This window comes from Alternaria conjuncta, assembly GCF_024043145.1.
Source record: "Alternaria conjuncta strain BMP 0040 chromosome Unknown scaffold_7, whole genome shotgun sequence".
Taxonomy (NCBI): domain Eukaryota; kingdom Fungi; phylum Ascomycota; class Dothideomycetes; order Pleosporales; family Pleosporaceae; genus Alternaria; species Alternaria conjuncta.
In genome coordinates this window covers 1073881-1099686 of record NW_026250096.1, presented here as the reverse complement: position 1 = coordinate 1099686, position 25806 = coordinate 1073881, and the positions used below count along the sequence as shown (strand labels likewise).

General features: G+C 44.0%; 6 protein-coding genes across 6 annotated transcripts; 3 read left to right on the top strand and 3 right to left on the bottom strand.

Moving 5' to 3' along the window:
- Positions 1 to 185: 185 nt before the first annotated feature.
- On the bottom strand, positions 186 to 1432 carry J4E85_005483 (uncharacterized protein; the record flags this gene model as incomplete). The annotated part of the gene is made up of 3 exons (XM_051469728.1): positions 186 to 326; positions 376 to 651; positions 890 to 1432. The coding sequence occupies 3 exons, from the start codon at positions 1430 to 1432 to the stop codon at positions 186 to 188; spliced, it is 960 nt and encodes a 319-aa protein (XP_051326559.1).
- Positions 1433 to 4173: 2741 nt separating this feature from the next.
- J4E85_005482 (uncharacterized protein) lies at positions 4174 to 5914 on the bottom strand (the record flags this gene model as incomplete). Its single annotated transcript, XM_051469727.1, has 6 exons — positions 4174 to 5015; positions 5067 to 5300; positions 5348 to 5402; positions 5456 to 5656; positions 5709 to 5742; positions 5799 to 5914. 6 exons carry the CDS (start codon positions 5912 to 5914, stop codon positions 4174 to 4176), a joined length of 1482 nt encoding a protein of 493 aa, XP_051326558.1.
- A 1951-nt stretch (positions 5915 to 7865) lies between these two features.
- On the bottom strand, positions 7866 to 8331 carry LSM5 (RNA-binding protein lsm5; the record flags this gene model as incomplete). The annotated part of the gene is made up of 5 exons (XM_051469726.1): positions 7866 to 7910; positions 7957 to 8020; positions 8083 to 8110; positions 8160 to 8255; positions 8304 to 8331. 5 exons carry the CDS (start codon positions 8329 to 8331, stop codon positions 7866 to 7868), a joined length of 261 nt encoding a protein of 86 aa, XP_051326557.1.
- A 569-nt stretch (positions 8332 to 8900) lies between these two features.
- Positions 8901 to 11192, top strand: J4E85_005480 (uncharacterized protein; the record flags this gene model as incomplete). The annotated part of the gene is made up of 1 exon (XM_051469725.1): positions 8901 to 11192. One exon carries the CDS (start codon positions 8901 to 8903, stop codon positions 11190 to 11192), a length of 2292 nt encoding a protein of 763 aa, XP_051326556.1.
- Positions 11193 to 11763: 571 nt separating this feature from the next.
- PMM1 (Phosphomannomutase 1) lies at positions 11764 to 12670 on the top strand (the record flags this gene model as incomplete). Its single annotated transcript, XM_051469724.1, has 3 exons — positions 11764 to 11865; positions 11916 to 12160; positions 12208 to 12670. 3 exons carry the CDS (start codon positions 11764 to 11766, stop codon positions 12668 to 12670), a joined length of 810 nt encoding a protein of 269 aa, XP_051326555.1.
- Positions 12671 to 13501: 831 nt separating this feature from the next.
- Positions 13502 to 15696, top strand: J4E85_005478 (uncharacterized protein; the record flags this gene model as incomplete). Its single annotated transcript, XM_051469723.1, has 2 exons — positions 13502 to 13824; positions 14211 to 15696. The coding sequence occupies 2 exons, from the start codon at positions 13502 to 13504 to the stop codon at positions 15694 to 15696; spliced, it is 1809 nt and encodes a 602-aa protein (XP_051326554.1).
- Positions 15697 to 25806: the final 10110 nt, after the last annotated feature.

Genomic DNA, 25806 nt, shown 5'->3' with positions numbered 1-25806 from the left:
AGGCGATACTGAGATACATCAAACTGGGCCTCGTCTCCCCAGCGTAAGGCTGAAAGCTGAAGTCCAAGTGTGCAGAAAGTGGAATGGTGTCACAGCCACGCGATGATCTGCACGCCGCGGTTCGTCCCCGCCCGGGCTTCGCCTTGCCTCATGTGACATGGTTCCTTCACAGTCATCATCACCATTCAAGTCCTGCTCTTCCGTCTTTGATCCGCGATATACGATAGAACATACTCCACATCCATTGCGATCGCCTCCAACGTTTCCTTCTGCTGGATGCCCTTCGGTGCCTTTTTCGTCATGCCCCCCGCCGTACTCAACGTCATCTGCGCCATGTCAACAACATTAAACTTGAATGCGGAATATGAAACTTACCATATCCCAACGATGATGGTCGTTATCGGGCGACTCTGCTTGCTGCGCAGCATCCCCATCGACACGTGTCTTCGATGCGCCAATCAGCCTCTCCAACGAGACGTAGGTTCCTTCTGTCAGCTTCTTCCCCTGTCGCTGCTTCTGGTTCGCGTCAGGTGTTGCGCCTGACCCTGTGTCCGACGGAAACCGGTAGAGTTGCGAAGATCCTTTCGTTTCCATCCGACTTCTCTCTTGCATGATCTTGACATCGCCAAATGATGCATAATCAATTGGAAGCTGAACAGTAAAAGACGAAGCGAGGTCAGAGAGACTCTCTGCTTTGTGAGTGTTCATCGTAACTATTAATGCATGAAACACACGATCTTGTAGTAGACTCAGCCCGGCTACCTTGGGCATCATATGGAACATTTGGGATACTGAAATGTGTCAGCAACGGTGCACACTGTCATGTAACTTGCACAAGAGGGCGCTCACTAAACATTTCCACACTATGAATCCCCTCGTGGTGACTCACTGCTCTCAACGCTTCTTCAGGATCCCACCTTAATAGCTCGACAGCATCGAAAACACTCGGGGTATATGCAGCTTCGTTGCGGCTGTGATCTTTCGCCAAAAGATCGCCCAACTCAGAGAATCTGACATGAGCGTTGCTGTGGGTAGAGGTTCTAGCCATCCAACTGGCTTGGTTCAAGTCTTTGATACGCTTCTCGACCGAGACTGGGACTGTAACCATATCGCTGTTCCCTGTAGCATTCAGTGGCGGCATCATCACATGTCCATTGTCGGGGCTCCAGGTCCCACGCTTCTCAAACCCTTCGTCAAAGTTGATTCCTTGTACCTCGTTGAGAATATCGTCGAGGAACTGGGCTAGAGTGACATGATGATCAGAACTAACATTATCATACGACGGATGATGAGGCAGATCGAGTTTCTTCAAAGGCCCCAAGGTCAGATATTTGCGAGCTGGTCCTGATGTAGGAGAGATAGTAGTGTTATCAGGCGTCGGATGCACTGGCTTGGACTGAGCGGAATCTCTGACTTCGACGGGCTCAGTCATCGTGGCGATTCAAGTAGCGGAGCGGAACTCTTGGAAATATGCAATGAGCTACAACAGGTAATCGAAGCGGGATCGCTATAGCTGCTTGGTGGCTGACAGAACAGGTGCGTCGAAGGTCTAGACCGCTGCCATGCAAGAGCCAGTGTAGGACAGCGAGTAGGTGACCCGGCTACCAACACAGTAGTTAGTATTGTTACACCCCAGTCACGGCGCCTTTTTACGTACAGATTTCGGGAAGCCACAGGCTTCTTGCAAGGAAGATTGGTGGCGGATGTGATCCGTGTGACTGGTCTGACACGCCAAATTCAGACCTCGGGATGCACAGCGACGGTCTAGAACTGCCTAGAAGTGTGTGCACAGAAGTTTTAGTGCAGTATAGAGGCAAGTCGATGAATGCCAAGCTGAGGTCTGATGGTGGACGTGATGATAGAGATGGAGTCGTTGCACTGGAACGGGAGATCGACAAGGGTAGACATGGCCCTGATTGGCTCGTTCCTGCCTTTGTGACACTACGATGGGCTAGCTGAAGCAGCAACCTTAGAAGCGTTTGCCATGAACTACATGTTAGCTGAAAGAAATACGAAATTTGTGTTGCACGTTACTCGAAACGAGGATGATGATTGGGCCTCGCGATTTACGAGATACATGCCACCGACACGCAAGTTACGGGTCCAGTGCTCAGCAAATCAAGAAGTACGACGGGTTCTCCTTTCTGTCTACGCTAGTGGCACAAGAATACTGCTACCAGGTGCTCTGAAAGTCTTTCTTTTACTTGTCGAGTATTACAAGCGCTTGTAGAGGGCCTAGGTACGTCGGTTACAGCGTCGAGAAGGTCAACTCATGCGAACCCGACACATTAGAGTGGTGTGTGAACCCAGGTACCGAAGCGAGTCTTCCTCAACATTCCTTTGATGCCTTTGGGTGGAATCAGCTGCAAAATCTGGAAGCCTGCAGCGATGCAGGAGTTCGGGACAGCGGTTCAAGCACACACAGTCAAAAGTGAAGCAAAATAGTAGCCTTACGCCAGTTGATGTAACCATGTAATCAAGATGAGAGCAAAATGAAGAAAGTGTGTAGACGCGGGCCGATTTCCAGTCCAGCATGCCGATCCAGACCAACTCGGCTGCCGACCTGTCCTGTTGACGCTCCGCGGACGTCACAATGATTAGAACAACTGCTCCACGGAGCCCGAAACCAACGTCTGTGTCTGCGGGACCCTCTTTCGCGGCAATGGCATGATCCCTCGTTCCAAATATCTGGCTCGACTAACTTTCACTGGTCAGTCCAGCTGCAACTTGTTTACTCCACAGCACCTGCATAATGCACAGATGTCTAGTACACCCTTGCGCTTTGTCTTTGCCCTTTCGAAACGATGTGCCGAAACGCTAATTTTACCATGTCAGGATGCATGCGGATGCGAGAATCAGGCAACACAAATCAGCTGTTTTCTCATGGCGAAATATCGGAACATGTATTGTCTTACTCCGTGGAAGGGCTAATGCCGCGGGGGCCATGCAGAGCGCTGTACGCGGCAGACGGACAGACTAGGGTCCTGGTGATCGACCCTGTATCCGAGCGAGCGCCCTTGCGAACGAACATCGACAAATGCGTTTGTGGGACTTGCTCTTATTGCAGATTGGGGGTCCTGCTGCCTGCCATGTCGGGAGGCTTGTGGTGTGTGTGGGTGGGCTTACTCCATTGACTCGGCTTGCCGTCGATCTGCGAGCGCGCCGGCATAAAATACCGACGATTTGTATCGTCGCGGGACATCGTAGCATCTGCCACGTGATTGCTGTGGGTTTGCTCAAACCCTGGCCATGCGGTGCCAGACTAGCATGCCAAATCCTCGATGTTGGCAGACATGGATAAATCCCCCAAAATCCACTCAACACGCCACGCCAAGCACATGATCTCGATGTCGCTCGGGCCAATTGACCGAGGAAGATCCACTTACGCATGTGTACTGTACTCCTAGCTCTAGTTGCAGGCAGCATTAGCGAGTTAGCTGCTATCGGGTGCATGCTTTCCATTGGGCGCTATTGAATCCGCCGTATGCGAACATTGTTACCGCCTTGCACGACGGATGCGCTTCTTGATCCCAGACAAGACTGGCTGCCAATCACACCACATCATGCAGTTGACGGAATAATCCAGACTGCCGTTTAGACCAGGTGCACATATCCAAGTGTTCCAAATGATTAGGCAGTGTCATTCAAGCGAATAGATCTAGATTTCCTATGTACATCCTACACGTCTTCTTTGTCCTTGCACACACGCTCCACATGCAGAGACTCGTGCTCCTCACGGCATAAACCGTGGAGGCTGAGCCTTCGTGAAATCTACCATGCCAGGACAGGCTCTCTGTATGCACGTACATTTCATCCGAACGGCGCGTGCGTTGCGGACTTAGAAGGGCCCGTAGTTCATCTCCAACACTTCAATCCTTGAGGTAGGGATCCATCCTCTGTATAATCACTTGGTATTCGATAGGCCGATAAGTGGACTGGTTGCGTTGGGGTATCATCTCGAAATAGCAAACAACAAATGAAAACGTAAAGCGTCCCCGCGCGTGCTCATATGGCTGATGCGCGGTACACGCATGGCAGTCATGTCGGTACTGACGTCTCGCAGCGAAACAGCTTGTGGTCGCATACGGTATGCACTGCCCACTGGAACGGGCCATGCGGACTGCTCATGCCGAATCATGTACTGTAACATTGGTATAGCGTTCAAAAAAAGAATCAAGGGGAGTTTTCGGTCTCGACCATGTCGTCGTCCGCTGCTCTTGATGCCAGTTCTCCTGCTCTTACGAGGACCGCAAGTGACCCCTGATTGCGATAGTCATGGGGATTATGCGAGAGGTGTGATGGCATGGGCGGTATCGGCCGATCCAGTGGCGAGGCTAGGGGTGCTATACTGGGCACTGGCTGGGGAAGCATGCGCATCGTCTTACTCGGGTCTGCAGGTAATGTCTGCCCAGGATAAGCCGACAAGGTGTACCCTTGAGATCCTTGATTGCTGTGACCACTCTCGGACGACAACGTCGTATCTTCGTGACTGAGCGGGGGGAGACGCGAGGAGTCGCGCGGAGTCCGACGAGAAAGCATGTCGTTTGGCCCCTGAAAGTGATTTGGGTGGGGATATGGAGGTGGTGGAGTCGATGCAATCTTTTGGTGGAGGTCCAGGTTGTACGCAGAAGGCTGATGGTACGGATTGGCATCGAAGGGGATCCTCGTGTCTCGAATGGAATTGGGTACGGATGGGTCATAGACACCGCCATCTCTTTGCAAGACCGTGGTCCGTGGAGATGCAGATGTGGGGGAGAATTGTTCGCCCGAACGGGGGGAGTTGAAGCCAGAAAGGGGAATATTGGCCGGCGATGTCGAGTTCGAAGCGTAGATTGGGCCAGGTGGTAGCCGTGAAGGGGGGATTGGTTGAGTGGGATCCGGTTTTTGTTGTAATGCTGCTTGGGCATCGGACTGAATAGAACTCAATCTCCTGTTTGCCGGTGGGTCGGCCTGTTCATTGCTACCTCCTCGTGTTGAAGTGCTGGTTTCGGTTTCAAGCTTTGAGCGTTTGCCTTCTGCACATGTCAATACATTGCGGCACATGACAACAGAAGCTGTGGACAGACCTTTAGTGGGCACTGAGTGCTTCGACTTGAAATCCTCGAGATACTTTTGGTACGCCTCGAAATGGGGCGTCTTTTTGTACTCAGCCAGCTCTGCATAGTACTTCTCTTTGGCACCATTGGCCTGTCGTTCACAACCTTCGCGTTCCTCGGCAGGCAAGACTTGCCATTTCTCACCGACTACCTTGGCAATCTCGGTGAAGGTAAGATCTTGTCCCTTGAGTGATTCTCGTACCTCTGCTGCGAATTAGTCGTGATCGCGTTGGGTCAGAGATCAGACTTACGATTGGAGAATATGACGTAAGCAGAGGGTGGACGTTCTGGTGCATGTTCATCAGGCTACGTTGGGTTAGCGATGTTGCACGACAGACGGGATCTGCAGAGTGGGCTACCTTGGGATGTCGACGGTACTTCCGCTTGGCCCCTGTTCCATTCGGTGCAGTATTGGTGGGCTCTGGCTGCTTGCTTTTGCTTTCTGGCCCCGAGTCGTCACTGCGATACGAGCCGGCAGTGCTCCCAGCTCGTGCAAGATTGATGGGCAGAGGCCTATCCGAAGACTGTCCGCGCGATTCGGCGATGGCCCGTTGAAGTTTCTACGAGGAGGTCAGTTGTTGCTGGTGGTAACGTCGCAGAATAGTGACGTACCCGACGATGGCCAAGCTTGACGTTGAGGGAACTTCTACGGAACAGTAAGCAGGGGCGGCGTGGGTAGGTAGGGGTGGAGCCATTGCGCACAAGTCTGATTCTGTAATGTCGAGCACAGTCTCCCAAGTGTCGAAGCCTTCGGCTGTGAACACTTCGTGGTACTGGGACAGTCCCAATCGCGCGAGACGTTCTCTCAAGTCGCTCATGTAGGAGGGCGTGAGCGCGTGGACTGGGCGGTGTGGTGTAGCGACCAACTCTCGAACAGCGCGGGCCAGAGAGGACTTGGTGTGTCGTAGATTATTAGAGCACTAGTGGCAACGGGGTGGGAATCGAGCGTGATCGAGCGGGCTCGAGTATGGCGGAACTAGTGTACAGGGATCAAATAGGAAATGCCTGGGTCGTGGGGTGGCTATGTGATTGGTGCGGCACGACGAGTGTGGCGGATCGACTCGTAACGAAAATCCGCGTAGGGGTCAAAGTGTTGCAGGGCGCAGATGCGCAGAGAAGAGCAAGAGAAGGAGCAGTCAACGACTAAGGTGCATCCATAAGTGGTGGCGCCTAACGTTGGGTTTGGGGTAGGTGGGTCCCGGACCGATCAGCAGAATTCTGTGATTATGCTGTGGTAGGGGCAGGGAGGGAGCGTCTCGGCTACTGTAGTGGTGAAGACAGCGGACGCAGCCTAGTAGATACGCGGCCAGGACAACGGCCGTCGAGAGTCAGCAAGCGGCCGGAGCTCATTTGGCGCGTCCCAAGCGGTGGTGCGCGCTGCGCAGAGTCGCACGAGGCCTGGGTTTGCGGTGAGAGCAGGCAGTTCCGGGCGAGAGCGGTGCAGGAGCAGGCCCAGGGCAGAGGGACAGGGCTAGCAGTAGGCAGGATTCGGCGCAATCATTGCGGGCTTGCAATTGGCGCAGGGGCGGAGCAGAAGCAGACGGCGTGGACGAGGGATGACGCTGATGATGGGACGATGGGGTTTGCGAAAACAAGAGTCTGGGAGCCAGAAAATAAGGACGTGTGACTGTGCAGCAACACCTAGGCCAGGGCTCTCGAGATCAGAGCAGGCGATCGGCGGAAGAGACAGGCAGAGGGCGGCCAGGGGGGCCACGGTGCGAGCGAACGCTCCAGCCACGTCTTCCGGACGGGGAGCTCACTGATGCGGAATCTTGTCCTGACGATGACGTGGGCTGATAGGCTGCGAGGCGTGCGGGCAGCGGGTGATGCTGTCAAGTCTACAGAACATCTCACGCAGAGGCACGATCGACGAAACGCCGGTACCTACAGTAGGGCCGGTTCGCATGAGCCGGCGACGTCCTGGGCTGCCATGTGCGCTGCCAATACACGCTGACCGTAATTGCAATCTCGTAACAACCATGGAAACTCCCAGATGCCCATCGCAGCTCGTGCCGTGCGCCAGGCTGCCAGAGCCTTGCCACAGTGCAGCGCAGGTGCCTTGCGTCATGTTGAAGCCATGATGGCATGGCTATTGCCATTGCAAACACCGCTGTATAGCCGAGCAGACGGCCTCGCGACGTCAGCTAAGCGACTACCAGACACTCGATCTGCGATGCGACGCAGCTGGCGGCGTCGTGTACGAACGAACAGCAGACCCTTCAAAGCCCGGGACGGGCTGCATCGGCGATGGAAAATTCTGGATCCAGTCGCTCAGCACGCGGCGACGCCCTGCAGCCCATCGTCTCCCGACTCTGATCAGTTCCAAGTTTTGTCAGTAGGTTGCTGTAGCCGTCATGGCTCCAGCTGGTGGCCGATCGCTGTGCTGCCAGGGGCGGACAGGGCCCCTGGGCATCCACCTCCGCCCGAGCGTCATCGCCAGCGGAGCGGAACGTTGCTTCCAAGGTTTCTTGGCCACAGCACGCACGTGACGTGACAGGCGGGCACATGCACATCCATGATATTCCATTGCGCTATGTCTCATCTCAAGGTCCAAGGTCATGGCTTTCTAGACCCTGCGCGTGTCATCAGAACCGCCCCGAATCTCTCCCAGCGTGACCATCGCGACCCACGGCTCGTCACCCTTTGACTGACGTCGCCGTGTTTCTCGGTAACAGACCATGCCGGGCTAGGCGCACCAACCGCAGTCGTGGCCGTGTCGTCGTTGTCGCAATGTGGTTTGAAATCATACGATGCTGCTTCGCATCGGCCCTACTCGTCCTCCAGTACAGTTTGCCCATCGCCTCCCGGCACCATCTGGAGCTGTCAGTAATGGCGCCAAACGAAACAGCCTGTTTCATACCATGCAAATGTTATTGCCGTTCAGTAGGATTTTGGGCAGCTCGACGTTCCCCTCGGCTGGGTCACTGCCGTCGCGTCAGTCGGACGTGTCCATGCCAAACCTGCAAAGAACCTTGGAAGCACGCACATCTCCGTCACATTCTCCAGTACCATGTCTGTGTCTGTTAGAATAGTTCCATCTCCCGGCTTCCCAGATGTACTTACTGACGTAGTCGTCGAAACCCACCAGCTTTCCAGTAAATTCCTTCCCGCCGTTCATAATGACCCAGATCTGCGAACCCACGCACTTGTCGATGAGCTCTGCAGTAATTTAGTCATGAACCGACACCTGGTCGGAAAGAGACGTACCTAGCGGAAGAAGGTTCTCGAGCGACATGGTGACGTGGTTTGTTGTGAGCTGAGTTTCGGTCGTTGAATGCAACTGTCGCGTTTGAGGTGTCGGTACAATCAAGGTGGTGATTGCCCAGGTGGTGGGCTTGATATCTTGGCGTTCAAGACCACCGCATCTGCCACAGGCCGCGCTAGCCAACCACTGCTCGCGCCACAACAGGCAGCAAGCGTCCTCGTCCACACAATCGACTCGCACCCGTGGCGACCATCTCCTCCTGCCGGTGCCTATTGGGTGCACTACCATGGAGTGTTATGCTCCTCCGTCGACGCGCCTCTCTGCTGAGCGCGTCAGATGCCCCGCGGCGCGTTTGCCATGAGCCGTCTGCCCACGCCTTCTTCTCCGTAGAGCGCCATACACAGTATTCTCATGTACTCAGAGCGATGCACACTACCCCATTACGCTCGACACCTACCACCTCATCCTCCTCGACCTGCCGATGGAAGCGGGGACGGCCCGTTCCTCGAAGCGACAACTTTCCTAGACGAATCCACAAGACTCCCGTCCCTGCGATACAACCTCCTGCTACTCAGCCTACTTCTATAGACTCAGCCTCCATGGCCCGGGACCATCGCCAAATACGTCAGGCCTCGGCTGCGTTACACGTACGACTGGCCGAATCGGCTCCAACACTGGGTGCTGACCGATTCCAGCGGGTGGGACTATGGAATCCAGCTCACGGACTACGCTTTGCGACAACAGCGACAGCGGAGGCGCTCAAGCCGGATGTCCCTGAAGCTACAGAGACCGGTTCCTCACCTCAAGACGAAGTGGCTGCGGCAGCCCGTACCGATGACCCCTCCCCGCACACCCATAACGAAGCAGGCGATGCTGTCGGACAGGACGGAGAAGCTAGTACGGGACATGTCTCGGATAATGCAGAATCTAGCGACCTCTCGTCCGAAGGAGAGTTGGAAGCCAAGGACGACGAAGACGTAGATGAACACGTCTCTCTTACCTATCAGATCCCAGAGGAAAAGCTGCGCGCTGCAATGCTTGCCACTCCCCAAACTCGTGATAGTTATTGGAGTGCGAAGCTTTACCAAGGGCCCGAGGGCGAAGCGATCTCGACCCATTATTGCAAGTCTTTTGACGTTGCTGAAAGAGTGGCCAAATACTTCTTACAAGAAAAAGTGGTGGGCTTCGACATTGAGTGGAAGCCTCGTGGAAACCCATATTCCATCAAGCAAAATGCGTCGTTGATCCAGCTCGCGTGCGAAGATCGCATCGCACTCTTTCATGTGTCGCTGTTCTCTGGGAAGACAGTCGAGCAGCTGATGCCACCCAGTCTGAGGGCTGTTCTAGAATCACCCAATATATACAAGGTAGGTGTGGCTATCAAAGGAGACTTCAAGCGCCTGGAAAAGTACCTCAACATTCAATCTCAAGGTGTCTTCGAGCTAAGTCGCTTGCACAATCTAGTCGAATGGTACGAGGTGGAGCCTAGCAAAGTATCAAACAGACTTGTAAAACTCGCTTCTCAGGTGCTACAGCACCTCCAACTGCCTTTGTACAAAGGAGAGCGACTAGTCGACGATCCGGATACAACCTCCAGCGTCCGAGAAAGTGACTGGAGTCTGTCCTTAGATTTGCAACAGATACACTACGCGGCTGCCGATGCATATGCTGGCTTTCGTCTTTATCACATGCTTGAATGGAAGAGGACACGGATGAAGCCAGCCCCTCCTCCAGTGGCCCTTTGCGACTTCGACAACAAGCCTACTCCCAGGCCAAAGGTGCCCCGCAAAAGGATAAAGGCAGCTACCAAGTCCGACGATGCAGCGGACGTAGTTGCGAAGCCGTCAATTGACGTGACAGAAGAGCAACAAGAAGATGAGGAAGACGCGGAAGGGTACGAGACCGCGACGGAGGAATTTACCGACAGTCATGAGCTCGAAGACGCACCAAATGAAACAAGAAAAGCTGCGCCAGTGGATGACTCGAACAAGGCCTCTGCGGCTGACGCTGCGGTGAAGCCCGATTTGAACAGTGTTGAAGAAAGTGGAGTTTCTTCACAAAAGCGAATTGGCCGTGTGAGCCTTTCCTGGCTCCAAAACACCGACCCCGGATACCCTGAGCTGCCCAAGACATCGCAGGAAGAGGACGTGGGCCCACAGTCTACCGGATCCTCCAAAGATGAGGTTGCCATGCAGACGGAGAAGCAAGGCCATGGTATTCCAGGCGGGGAGCAGAATGATAGCGATGATGAATACCCAGACCCAGAGCTTGAGGATGCGCTTAGACGCATGTCTTTGGACGAAAGTGGGAAGCTTATCCAAGACGGGAACGACGCAGCATCAGAGCATACTAGGCCAACACCTACCATAAACCAAGACGATCTGGGAACGCAGTCAGTACTTCCTACCCATCTAGCAACCGCTCAAGCTTCTAATACTGCCAAAGTGGGTGAGCCATCAGGTCTCAAGCATGATTCCCTCGATGTTGTCGATTCCGCCGTGCCAACACCAGCTCCGCAATCAAACATCGGCCTACTCAATGAGTCATCACGAACACCTGAGTACAACTTGGCGACGACGTGGGCACAGGAACATCTTCAAGTTACTATTCCATCGCCTACTTCAATAACACCCTCACGTATACGGGCAACTGTGACACACCTTCGCGCATATCATATGTGGCACTACCAGAAGCTCTCAGTCGAGAAAATGGCAGCACTCTTGCGAGATCCGCCGCTCTCGAATAACACGATTGCGAATTATATCTTACAGGCAGTCACACTGGAGAGGCTTGAATACGAGGAAGACTCTCTTCGAAGTGTGTTACTAGCGCTACCTTCAGGGATGCGAAAGGGACGATGGAGGGGGCTGGCCGAGGAAGTTGGCGTGTGACATGAACACATCGACCGTAACCTATTTGACAGAGTATTCTGAAATGAATAAGCTATTCTTAGACATTTTGGCAACGTGGGACGAAGTTGAATACGTGTTTAGAGGATTTGCGGTGTGTTTATGTGTTCTCTTCGTATTCAGACTTGTCAGTTTGCACATGGAAAGCAGGGCGCGGAAGCCATTCCGCTTTTGTCAACCAAGTCGTGGCTCATCTTTACGCGTCTATGCTCAGCTCACGCGTCTATACTCAGTGTTGCGCATCTATGATGTTGCGATACAATGTAACACGCCAATGATGTCCAAGCATATGAACAGTGGACACATGTCACGATGCAGCCATGGCCGTACTCACCAGGTACCATGTGCGGTGCAAACTAAATCAGGGTCCAGGCACGCACTAGGCCAACCCCACGCGTGCCAACCGCGAAACTGCGGTGAGGAGCAGCCATCCCTGCAGGAACCCCTCCGACGTATATACACCTCTGACTATTCTGACGATCTCCCACCATCCCAATTGAGCTTTGTCTGTCCACATACTTGTCAATTCAAGACTCACGAGAAGACTCGCACCATGGCCGCCGCCGCAGCTGTCTATCCCCCGCTCGACCAGCGCCCGGTCAAGAACACGGTCCTCCTGTTCGATGTCGACGACACACTCACAAAACCCCGTCAAGTGTGTACGCTCGATGCATGCTCAGCGATGCTTCTCTAACACCGGTGCAGCTCGTCACTCCACAGATGCTGCAGCTCCTTTCCGAAGTCCGTCACAAATGCGCCATCGGTTTCGTTGGCGGCTCGAACCTCGTCAAACAACAAGAACAGCTCGGCGGCCCTGTAGACGTCACCTCGCTGTTCGACTTCTGCTTCGCCGAGAACGGACTCACTGCCATCCGCATGGGGGAGGTCCTGGCTAGCCAGAGCTTCATCGCGTGGATTGGGGAGGACAAGTACAAGCAGTTAACCAAGTGGTACGTGTATACAGCAGGTTTTGGGGCATCATTAACAACGATTCTAGGATTCTTCACTACATCGCCGATCTCGACATCCCCATCAAGCGCGGTACCTTCATCGAGTTCCGCAACGGCATGATCAACGTCTCCCCCATCGGCCGTAACGCCTCCACCGAAGAGCGAAACGAATACCAAAAGTACGATCTCGAGCACAAGGTCAGGGAAACCATGGTCGCCAAGCTCAAGGAAGCATTCCCCGACTCTGGCCTCACATACTCCATCGGTGGTCAAATCTCGTTCGACGTATTCCCTACTGGCTGGGACAAGACCTACTGCCTGCGACACATTGAGGCGGAGAAGGGCCTGACTGGTGTCGTCTACGACAAGATTCACTTCTTTGGCGACAAGGCTTACGAGGGTGGAAACGACTGGGAAATCTACAGCGACGAGCGGACTATCGGACACAAGGTCAAGAACCCAGATGATACCTATGCGCAACTGTCGGAGTTGTTGAAGAGCTTCCAGTAGTGGGTTTGGACGCGTTAATAACGATTCTGACGAAGCACCCACGGCGGCATCTTTCCGTCTGATATGAGGAAGATAGTACTGGCGATAGAGTACGACATGTAATGTGAACAAGAATCATACGATGCCATTGGTCGAGGGATACGTTCTGGGCCTCGTTTTCCAGCATTCCCTCGCATCGGCATATGCCCAGATTTTGACTTCCGCGCAGTTGCCGCACTCCGTGACTTTAGTGGAGCAGCGTTGATCATTCGATAGTGACTTCCTGTGCACCAAGGCATTTCCCGAAGACCCATACCGGAAACAACAACCCGACTTGCTATCAAAACCTTAAATATGCAGGGCTCAGCAAAGGGTCCAGTAGTGAGAGGCTTATTCATACCGCGCCCTGCTTGGTCACCATCAGCTTCAATGCCGAGATACGTACACTCTTTCTACTATAGGCAGCTCGGAGCTGAGCGTGTACTAATCAACCACGCTGGTCGTCATTGGCTTGTTGTGTAACAAGGCGTATGCAGGTACTCAATCCGATCATCTCCCCGCACCAGAGTACAGCCGGGGTCATGGCACCGGAAGTTAGACGTAGAGTGCAGATTGTGATTGGGTCCATTCGCACCGATTGATACACAACACCGGTTTCCAAGACGGCTTTTCACAGCATGACATGCCGGTTAAAGATTCAGGGCCACTTTCGCTGATCGAAATGCTAGATCTTGCATCTCAACACCGAAGCAAGGAAGCCAGATCTGACCAGGCAGCTGGGAGTATACAAGTACCGACAAGAATACGGCGACATCCTGGAAACGAACTGGTAACTTCTACACGTACTCCATCATGAGACTACCGACGATTCCGCTCTTCTTACTCCCAGTTCTCGCGTCAGCATCCCCTCTTCACCATGCTTCTTGTATTCCGCCACAGGCTTCCTCCAACACTTCAAACACGTACGACTATATCGTCACCGGTAGCGGTCCAGGAGGCGGTACAATCGCCACCAATCTCGCTCTTGCTGGACACTCCGTTCTGTTGATCGAGGCTGGATCAGACGCTTCGTTCGATATCCGCACCCAAGTGCTCGCTCTGAATGACTTCTCCAACACGAATGTAGCGTGGCATTTCTTCGTCAAGCATAGTGATGACGAGGAGAGATTGAAGAGGTATAACCTGTTGGTTTGGAAGCTAAAGAATGGGGAGTGTAAGTGTGATTATTGGTATAGATGACCTGTGTACGTTGCTAATTTCAGCGATAGATTGGGTTGGAAAAGACCCCGGTATTGAGGGACATGTAGGCGCCGAGAGGCTGGGAGTGTTCTATCCTAGAGGTGTGAGTGGCATCCTTCCCTTGCGAAGTGCATGCGAAATAGTTACTGATCGTATATGCTGCAACGTAGGCCACTTTGGGTGGGAGCGCGATCATCAACGCGGCTGCAACGTTCCTGCCAAGCGACAGCGATTGGGATTTCTTTGACAAGGGCGTTGAAGATGGCATTTGGAGGTAAGCCGCCAACAAATATCGTCTCTCAAAATGGTACCAACATCCAAGCAGTGGCGAATTGATGCGGAAGTACTTTGAGAAAATCGAGCATAACAACTATCTCGAACCCGGTACTCCTGGTCACGGCTTTACAGGCTGGCTACAGACGAATATTGCTGATCGAGCTACCCATGCAGCTGAAGCACTCCGCTTCAAGGTCTTCCAAGCTGGATTAAAATTAGCTGGAAAAGATCCAGAAAAGGTACTGGACTACCTCACCAGCGACGCGAACTATCTCGCTCCAATGCGTGACCAGACAGAGGGTCTGTCGTCACTGCCATTCCATGTCACGCCCGACTGGAAGCGCTTCAGCCCACGCGACCGTATCTTGGAATTGCGCAACCTAACGAATTCGAATGGAACGCTGAAGTACCCGCTACATCTCCAGCTTGAGTCTTTGACCACAAAGGTGCTATTCGACGAATGCAGTGGCAATGGCACAAAGCCGCGAGCAATTGGGGTTGAATACTTGCAAGGCAAGTCCGTATACAAGGCCGACCCACGTCGTAACACCTCCACCACCAGTACACTGCACCAAGCTTTCGCTCGAAAAGAAGTCATCGTAGCTGGTGGTGCCTTCAACTCGCCGCAGATCCTACAGCTCTCTGGTATCGGGCCCAAAGCCCTTCTCGATAAGTACAACATCCCTGTAATCTCTGACTTACCGGGTGTGGGCCGCAACCTCCAGGACAACTACGAGGTACCCATTTACGGGAACGCCCAAATCAGCTTCGCAAAGACACCTGATCCCAATGCACCAAAATGCACAAACGGATCACCCGACGATCCATGTATTGAACTTTGGTACAATGGCCAAGGACCCTACGCGCGCGGCGGCACAAACTCAAACGCGTTCCTCCTCAAGACAGCTCATGCGGTCGAAGGCGAAAGAGACGAGCTAATGTTCGGCTTCACGGGGGGCTCCTTTACAGGCTTTGCGCCACCAACGTCTCAAAACACCACACGGTACCCTCCCACAACATTCTCTTGGTCCACTGTCAAGATTCATCCACAGAACACTGCCGGATACGTCCAGATCCGATCAGCCGACCCGGTAGACACACCGGAAGTGAACCTGAACTACTTCGCCGAAGGCGCAGAAACAGATCTAAACGCTATGCTCGATACGGTCGCTTTCGTCCGTAGAGCGTTTGCTTCCACCGAAGCACCGGTCGGCCCTGTAACACCTGTTTCTCCACCCTGTCCGCCTGCTGATATCCTTGAGACGGGCTACTGCCGTGACGTGCAGATTGATAGGGAGTGGATCAAAGATCAGGTCTTCGGTCACCATCCCACAAGCACGAACAAGGTCGGCCCAGATTCTGATCCTATGGCTGTGTTGGACACGAGGCTGAGGGTCAGAGGGGTTGAAGGGCTGCGGGTTGTGGATGCAAGTGCGTTTCCTAGATGTCCGGGTGCGTTTCCGGCGGTTAGTACGTTTTTGTTGAGTGAGCGGGCGACGGATCTGGTGTTGGAGGATGTGGGCAAGTGGTGAATTGGATGTTTGTTGTTGGGTCGCAAGGCTATAGGGAGATGGTGCAAGCATTGCAATGGCTATTCTACGAGCTTAACTGCGACAAAAGTGAATTAGATATTCGCACAACTACAGTATAGACGAAGAGTAATAACCGCGAATCTCTCATCGAAGCAGTGAGGTAGTGGCATGACGAAAGTCAGATCCAGAGCCCTGCATTAGCGTCTCTGGCCCTGTCTGGCGGCTTTGATTGGCCCGGCAGGGAGCTGGGTCTCCACAGTGCCCTTTCTGCCGCGATCGATGGATTTGATGTAGTTGCCTAACAGGGAAAGCGGTTCCGGCGGACAAGGCTTTGATTGGCACGACAGGGACAGAGAGATCTATATTAGTGTTCGCATGTTACCTAACTATAGAATTAGCGTTAGTGCTATTAGAATATACCTAAAATAAAAATACACTACTATAAATAAAGTCTTATATTATATTAGCTTAACTATTCTTTATATACTAGCTTAATATAGTTTAAAGTACTATATAGAATTAAAAAATAAAAAAAAATACTATAAAAGTAATATAAAAGCTTTCTAAGAGCTTTATAAAGTGCTAAGTAACTATAAGCTAATACTACTTCTCTTTTTTAGTACTTAACCTAAGTTTATAACTTACTTTACTAACTAATAAAGTATTTAAAAATATTAAGCTAATATTTTACTAAACTTATATTAATAAGAAAGTTATAAATAAGAACGTAGTAAAAAATATAGTAAGTATTCTAAGAAAAAGTACTCTAAACACTTTTTAAAGGCTTTCTAGAGTAAATTACTTATTTTACTTACTATAAAAAGTAATAATAGTTTTACTTTTACTATAACTACTAAGTAGTATATTATAGTAATTCTAATATACTTAAAAATAACTAAAAAAAAGTATATATATATTATATAGCTTTTAAAATCTACTACTATAATAAAAAGTACTTTAGTAGTAGTATTATAAGTAAGCTTTATAGTAGAAAGCTTTTAAAGTACTATCTAAATACTTTTTAGTTTTAATATATAAAATATACTAAGTATAAAAAGTATCTAATATTTTTCTTTTATCTTAGATACTACGTAGTACACTAAAAGTACTAATACTCTAGTATTAAGTACTATTTATACTTTTAAGAGCTTCTTAAAAAGAAGTATACTTACTTTAAAGTAATACTAGTACTATATAATAAGATAAGATACTTTAAAAATACTCTAAAGAAGAATAATTATACTTAAGTATAAAGATTTATAACTAGATTTATAGAAAGCTTTTAGATTACTTTTAGAAAGTATTTTAATAAGCTTTAGTATATTTATCTTTATCTAAAACTAGTTCTAGATAAAAATAGCTTATATATTATATAAAAAAGATTATAATTCTATTTTTAGATAATAGAAAAAATAAGTAAGAAAGATATTTAACTTAAAAGGCTATTAGAATATATTCTAATAGCTTTTTAAGTACTAATAAAGAATAAGCTCTAGTATATAAAGTATAGTAGCTAAAGGTAGTATAACTAAGTAGATAAGAAGTACTTCTTTTACGCTATTTTATCTAAAATTAATATTAAGTATCTTACTTATCTATTTTAAAAGAGTTTACTATAAAAAAAGAAGTTTAAAAGTTATTATAATATCTATATCTCTATATTAATAAAAGAATAAAAGTATAGTATAATATACTATTTAAGAGCTTTCTAAAAGTATTCTAATTACTTTATAAGCTATAACTACTTCTAAGACTAAGCGCTTTTAGTATTATAACTTTACTCTAATACTAAATTCTATATAGTTATCTCTTAGAATATTATACACTACTTCTATTATATTCTTATTACTATTAGAAAATATAAGTATATTCTTTTACCTTCTACTAAGCTTATAAATAAGTATATTAATAATATTATAGAGATTTTAGCTCTAATATTAATACTAAGCTTAATAGTTAGTAAGTGTTATAGACTAGCCTTAAAGTATAGCTGCAACAAGTGTTAGTAAAGATATTATATTTCTTAGAGAGAGAGCTTATAGTAAGCCTTACTTTATATACTAAGCTAAGACTTAGGCAAAGCCTAAGCCTATTATATACCTTCTACAGTACCTATAAAATTTTATATAATTTTCTATTATAAGCTAAAAAATACTCTATATAGAACTAATACTTAAAAATAAAGCTAAGTATTCTTAACTATAATAGCAAAGGTAAAGTACTACGCAACTTTTATAGCTTAAAAGCAGTAATAATAGAATATAAAAAATAGCCTTTATAATAAGTTCTCTACGTAAATACCTTAAGAGCAGAATAGGTACGTAATAACACTACTATAGCTAGTGCTAGAAAACTCTATAACTTATAGCGCGCGCGCTATAGTAGTTATACGCATAGGTTATAGTAGTAGAGCGTATAGCTAGCGCGCTTATATTACTAAGATACTATTAGCTAAGCAGGCCTATATAGAAATCTTTCTAGGCTATATATAATAACACGCTGCTATATACACGTTACTGCAACGCACCTACGCAATCTCTACTACGCTACTTTACCTATACTTTTACTACTCTAATTACACTCTATATTAGCGCTATACTATTACTATAGCGTACCTAACAGCACTTAATAGTAGCTATAGCTTAGCCTTAGGCAGGCAGCCTTTTAGGCGCTCTCTAGGTAATTCTCTTAGTAACTCTATACTAGGCTATAGAGCTAATAGCAGAATTGTGCGTAAGAGACAGGCTATTAATAGGTTTAAAGTAGACAGTAATAGTAATAAGAAGAATCTTATTCTAGTAGAGATAGACCTTAATATACTGTGTCTCTCTTATATTAAGTTTACTAAGAATTATAGAACTATTTAGCGCTGCCTATATAGTAGAAGTAAGTTTTAGGTCTAGAAGTTTACTATTATAGTACTACTAATACACTATTTAGAGATTACTTATTAAACCTACTTGCGTAAGAAGCTACACTGTAAGCGTATTAATAACCTTCTTACTACTAATAAAGAGCTTTAAGTTCTTCTCTATTACTAGTTTAAACTAGTGTATTATAGTATTAATAATAATAACTCTTACATTATTATAGCTAGTATAATTAGCGCTAGCGTAGAGCTAAGAAGAGGCTAGAAGGCTATCTTTACGTCTGCCTTTAACTACTTAGCTAGAGCGTTCTTTAAGCTTTTTAAGATAGTTTAGGCCTAAAGTCTTATTATAACTCTAGTACCTCTTTGCGCTACTAAGCGTTATAATAACTAGAGTAGTAGTAGTATAGAAGTCTAGCTAGCCTTATTAATACCTTCTTACAGTTATAGTAGTAATGCTGTAGCCTTAGTTAATACTATTACGCGTAATATAAGTAAGATAATAGCGTAAATGTTAGTAGTTTAGTAGGCCTAGAGTAATGCTATTACTAACCTTTCTAATATTGTAGTAAGTACTATTATAGTAAACTTCTAGCTTTACTTACTAACTTAAACTTTACTAGACTACTAGTACTACTAGCTAGTAGCGCCTTCTAGAGGCTGCCTCTCTATTCTTATTTAGGTCTTATAGCTATTACTATTTACGCTCTTTACGTTACTACTTTTACTTACGCACTCTACTATACTATAACTATTTCTAAGACTACTATAGTAGTAGTAGTTCTAGTAGGCACTATAGCTTGCGCTAAAGTTACTATAAATATTACTATAGCTATTCTAGTTCTTCTATACGCTACTTTTATAATAGCGCGCGTAGTAGCTATTATAGTTACTCTAAGTCTAGGTTTTATTTACTGTCTCTTTTAGAGAGGCGCTGCTAACGTAACTAGCTAGGCTTATTATAGTAGTATTAGAAGACTTAGTTAGAGCTAGATTCTTAGTAGGTAGAGCTATAAGGTTCTTACTTATAGAATATAGCGCGATCTTAGATTATAACTCTAGAATTTAGTCTAGTACTATTTTGTTCTTGTGCTAGTTTCTAGTGTAAACTTTAGTTTACTTCTTTATTCTCTATTATAGGCAAAGTCTAGCGCTCTTATAGTGCTAGTAATAAAGAAAGCTTTTCTCTTTAAACTTACGTTACGCTATTATAATATTATATATTCTTATACTTTGCTTTAAACTATACTAGCGCTGCTATATCTAGAAAATCTTCTAGAGAGTGCTATAATAGGTTAGCGTAGCTAACCTATTTTACTAGTACTTAACATTTACTATAACTTTACGCGCCTTTAGCTTATAGAATTTTCTTTACTTTAAATTTCTACAGCGCTAAGTTAGTCTTTTCTAATTCTAAGGCAGGCTCTAGCTAGGTATTAGCCTGTACCTAGCTAAGAAGCAGGTCTTTAGCAGCCTTTTCTACTAAATCTATATAGACAGTTTTATAAAGGTTACTAGAGAGATCTAATATAACTATAAGTAGTATAAGTATAGTAACTACTATATACTTAACCTACAGCTAGTTAAGTTTACTACTTAGTCTATTTATCTTAATATTACGTATTAAGAACTAAATCTTATTACTAGGTTAGAAACATTCTATAGAACGTTAGCTATAATTAGTTACTTTCTACTAGCGCTACTACTAAAATATAATAGCTACCTGCACTAACTTAGCTTTACTACGTAGGTGTTTTAAGAACTTTATAGCTAAGCTACTTAGAGAAGTATCTACCTTACTAGAAATTAGTGTCTTTTATAATAAGTCTACTATATAGCTATTTAGAAGTAGGTTTAGGCTTACATCTATAACTAAGAAGTTCTTATTATTTAGCGCTAATTAATACGTAGAGAGATAAGTAGGCTAGTTAGTCTACTTAAAGTTTACTATTATGCAAAGTACTATCTAAACTTTCTAGTTTACGCGCTTTATTCTACTATTAGTCTAGAGGTAATGCGTAGTAGATAGAAGCTAGTTAATACCTACAAGCTAGTAGAGGGTCTTCTAAAAGCTACTTAACTAGTTAGAACTCTAGTCTATAATAATAGTAGTTAGAAAACTATAGAAACGCTACTAGGTGTCGCGAAAAACGCGCGCGTAATACTCTATAGCTATTAACGTTATAGCCTTTAACTATATATACTTTAATAGTTAGTCTATTATTACTAATAGGTACTATAGTAAGTTAGAAGACTTCTAAGAGAGCTTAGTTATAAAATCTATAGAGATCTACGTCTAATATTACACAGTAACTAGTATTAGCTATAAAAGACTCTAACGTTTCTTTCTTAAGACGTATGCGCTATAGTAGTAGTAGTTACAAACGTATTACGCTACGTTAGCTAATATACTATTCTAATAATAGTTGCAGCGTAGTAGCTAGAATATAGTATTCTTCTTAGAGTACTCTACTAGACTCTCTTTATGCGTACGCTAGATAACTATAGTAGTTAAGAGCTTCTATAATAGCAGCTATATAACACTATACTAGAGAAGTGTGCTATACGTACTTACTATGTAGTTGCTAACCTACTAGTTAGTACGCGCCTTAGCAGAAAACTTCTAGAACCTATCTAGCGTAGTCTATAGTCTAGGTACGTAACTATAGTTCTACGTAATAGCCTTATTCTATAACTATTACATGTACGTATTTATAAAGAGAAGACGCTCTTTAGACTAATATATATTACTAGTATATTCTAATAATATAAGCGCTGTAATATTAATAGAGCGTATAACTACTACCTTATTAGAGCCTTTCTAGAGCTAATTCTATAGGTGTTAGCTTAGCGCGTTAGGCTACGCGTAGAGGCACCTAGGCCTAAACTTAAGACTATAGCAGAACTAAGATAGCAACTCTATCTATCTACTTTAGCGCTTACTAAGTTTGCGTAAGCCTATAAAGTACTTTAAGTTCTTATAGTCTGTAAACACTATAAATAGATAAAAAATACTTTATAGCTTACTACTCTAGGCCTTTAGGCACTATACTACTACAAGAAGCTTCTTATTATAAATAGTGTAGTTCTACTACTTTATTATTAGAGTAGTAGAGTAGTACGCTATAGAGCAAAGAACGCTATTAATATACTATAACAGGCACCTACTAAGAGCTACTTCTAAGCAGTTATATTTAACTATAGTATTCTAGAATAGGTTTTACTAGACTAATATTAGCTCTATAATAAAGCATGCCTTAAAGCACTTAAACACCTTATACTTAGTAGAACTTTACTTAAATAGAATATTTTAACTAGTAAGGTAATGTAAAGGCGCTACTACTTTAGAGAATCTCTTAATAAAGTTTTAGTAAAAGTTTATAAACTCTAGAAAACTCTAAACGCCTATTATAGTGCGTAGAGGCTTCTAATTCTAGACTACTTTTAGTTTATTAGAGTTTAAACAGATTACCTTCTTTACCTAAACTATATAGCTAAGGTAGCGTACCTTTTTTATTATAAACACGCTCTTCTCTAGGTCTAAATTTAGACTAGCAGCTTAAAGTAGTAAAAGCACTTAGTGTGTCTTTACTATGTAATTAGCACGCGATCTACCTATAAATATTAGCACGTTGTCTAAATATGTAGTTAAGTATTACTTTAGAGTCTTAGAGAGCGTACTATTAATATATTATTAAAAAGTAGTAGAGGCGCTAGTTAGCCTAAATAGGCAGATAAGCTACTTAAAGAGACTAAAATAGGTGTAGAACGCTATTAAGTGCTTATCTTCTTTAGCTACGCAGAGCTTATAGAACGTAGCTTATACATTAACTTTTGTAAACTACTACGCTTATAATATTATACGTAGAGTTTTCTTAATTAGTAGAAGTAGGTAGTAGTTAGACTAGGTAATCTTATTTAATAAGTAGTAATCTACGCAGAGACGCTATCTACCTAACGCCTTCTTAACTAAAAGCACTAGTGCGCCTATAGTAGAGAAGCTAGTATAGATCTAGCTCTTATCTATAAGCTCTATAAGCTACTACTATAGCTCTAATAGTTAATTACGTAATATAGAGTAAAGAGAGCTTTAAAGAAGTGTAGGCAAGCTTCTATTAGGCTGCCTAGCTAACTTAATATAATAGTTTATAGCGCCTCTATAAGAGAGTAACTCTAAGACTTTAGATTTATTAAAAAGGTTCTAAAAGTCTACTAGCTTGCTAGAAAGCTTTATTATAATAGGCTTCTTAAATAGCGTAGAGGTAAGTGCAATAAGGCGCAGCGCGTTAATAGCAAGAGTAAGTTTATAAAAGTTTATTATCTATAACGCCTACGCTGCGTTCTTATTATTCTTTGCGTTTTATATAAATGTAGATACTATAGATACTACTATAGGCCTAAGCTCTAGAAGAAATAGGCGCGTAGTAGTTTTCTTTACAATTATACCTCTTACTACTCTAACGTAAAGTTTACCTTAGAGTATATTAAGAATAATACCTTTATAGTGTATCTATAGTTTTTCTAAAATAACGTTATAGATAAGTCTTAGAATAATATAGGCTACTAGCTACAACGTCTAACTATCTAGATTATACATTATAGCTATAAGTCTAGAAATAATAGTCTTCTCTAAGAACTCTACAGCCTAGCAAAGAGTTTAAGAAGAAATTATAATATAATTAGTTTATAGCTATAAGGCTGCTGCCTTACTAATAGCGCTATAGCACTTACACTCTAAGTTTACTAAAGCCTGCACTACTTTAACGCTATTTAGTAGTAGTAAAATAAGAAATAGGCTCTTATTTATAGACTGCTAGATCTTATAGACGTTATTAGTAAGAAGATTACCTATAGACTTCTCTACTAAGTTAGCGCTTACTTACTCTTAGTCTAGACTTAGACTAGAAGCTACTAGTTTTCTAAAACACTATATCTCTCTCTTATTATAATATATCTAAACTCTACTACCTATAGTATAGTTGCGTTAGTGCAGCTTTAGTAAAGATGCCTTTACTTACTATAGTAAGTATAGGCCTCTAAAGCGCGCCTAGTATTAAAAATATTCTAAGAGATTTAGTTAGCGTAGACGCTACTTGCGCTACGCTCTAAAAAGGCACTAGAAGTCTTTACAGCGCCTATATTTACTATCTAGATATTACTATTATAGTTGCGAGCTAAAGGCGCTAAAAGTGTAAAGTTATAATATAAACTCTCTACTTTAGTAGTCTTAATATCTACTATAATAGCCTTATACTTCTAGACAGCGCTGTTAAAATCTAAACGCTAAACGCCTTAGTTAAGAGTAACTACCTATATACGCTTATTAAGCGCCTAGCGCAGCTTAGTAAGCTTTTAGTTACTACTCTAGCTAAGCCTACCTACTTACGCAAGAAGCTAGCTAAAGTAAATAAAAAAGTTAGTAAAGCTTTGTTTTTTACCTTATTATAAGTAATTTAACTATACTTAAGCGCGCTTTTAGAAGTGCTAGTTACTATAACAGAACTTAAGATACTCTAGAAAAGTAATAAGATTTTAATAGTTCTATTTACTAAGCTTATAGAATAGAGTAACTTTGCGCTGTACTATAATTAAGAGAGACTACTAAATATAAATAAACTAGGCCTTTGCGTTCTTAATAAACTTCTAGTCTACATCTAACTTATATTTTATTATAATGCGCTATAAATAAAAGTATATCTTATTACTAGTAAATAGCTTCTCTAAAGGTAAGGCCTTATAGTAGAAAATAGAAGCTACTATAGTAGTAGAAGAACTTAGAGGTAGTAGCACTACAGCTACTAAGAAGAATAGCGTAAGTACTAATAAAGTTATAGTTATAGTAATAGGTAGTAATATTATAGAGCTAGGCGTAGAGCGCATTAAGGTAATAAGGTTACGTAGTTTCTTATTCTAAGAGCGCAACGTTGCTATTATAACGTAGTTCTAGGCCTATACTTTATAGATAGCTGCTATCTGCTTAGAGAGCTAATAAAGTAATATAAGAAGAGAGACCTCTAGAAACTTTTAGGTATTCTATATACTAGGTTCTACTATTATAATACTTAGGTATAGCGTGTAAGAAGAAGAAATATAAATATTATAGACTAGCCTTAAAGTATAGCTATAATAAGCGTTAGTAAAGATATTATATTTCTTAGAGAGAGAGCTTATAGTAAGCTTTGCTCTATATACTAAGCTAAGACTTAGGCAAAGCCTAAGCCTATTATAGTAAGTAGTATATAAAATACTCTTTAAAAGCTTTCTAATAGCTATCTAGCGTAGTTTCTTAGCTTTTTATAGCTTAGAGTATACTTATAAAAGTATAGCTTTAAATCTATAAAGAATATAAGTATAGTCTTTACTAATAAGTTCTATATTAAGTAGATTATTTAGTAAAAGAAGATAATTAAGTTTCTTTTTAGAGCTAGACTTAAGAGCGTAATATATAAATAAAGAATAAAGCACTAAGATTTAATAAAAATAAATACTACTTAATTACTCTTTAAAAGCTTTCTTAATACTATTTAGACTTATATTTACTTTATTAACTCTTCTACTACTAGAACTATAATCTACTACTTTTTAGACTAATAAGCTATTCTTCTACTTAAATAGAAGATCTAATAAATAAATATATTCTTTAAGCACTTATATAAACTATAGTATAAGATTCTCTTTATAATATTTAATAAAATAATAAAGAAGTATAAGTTAGTACTAAAATACTCTATAAATATATTCTAATAGCTCTCTAGTAGTTACTTTAAAGAGAATTATTACTAATAATAATAGTATTAAACTCTACGCTAATAGCTTTATAAAGTTCTTCTAGCTTATTAAAGAGAGAGTAAGTATATCTAAAAAAAGGTATAAATTCTAGGTTTACTACTTATATAGTAAGAGCTTATTAGGTATTACTATTAATATAAATAATAAGTAAATAAAGAGTAAGTTACTAATAGAATACTTTTTAAATACTTTTCTAATACTTTTATATAGACTAGAGCTTATTTTTATAGCTTATTAATAAGAAATACTATACTTAGAAGTAGTAGTGCTATTATACTATTTAATTCTATATTATATACTTTATAAGAAGTATTTAGCTTATAGTTCTAGACGCTAAGTATAGCGTAGACTCTATATAGAGTAGAATAATAGCTCTTCTTACTACTATCTCTAATACTAAGTACTATACTTAGATTACTCTTCTTAAGAGTAGATTTCTAGAATACTTTTAT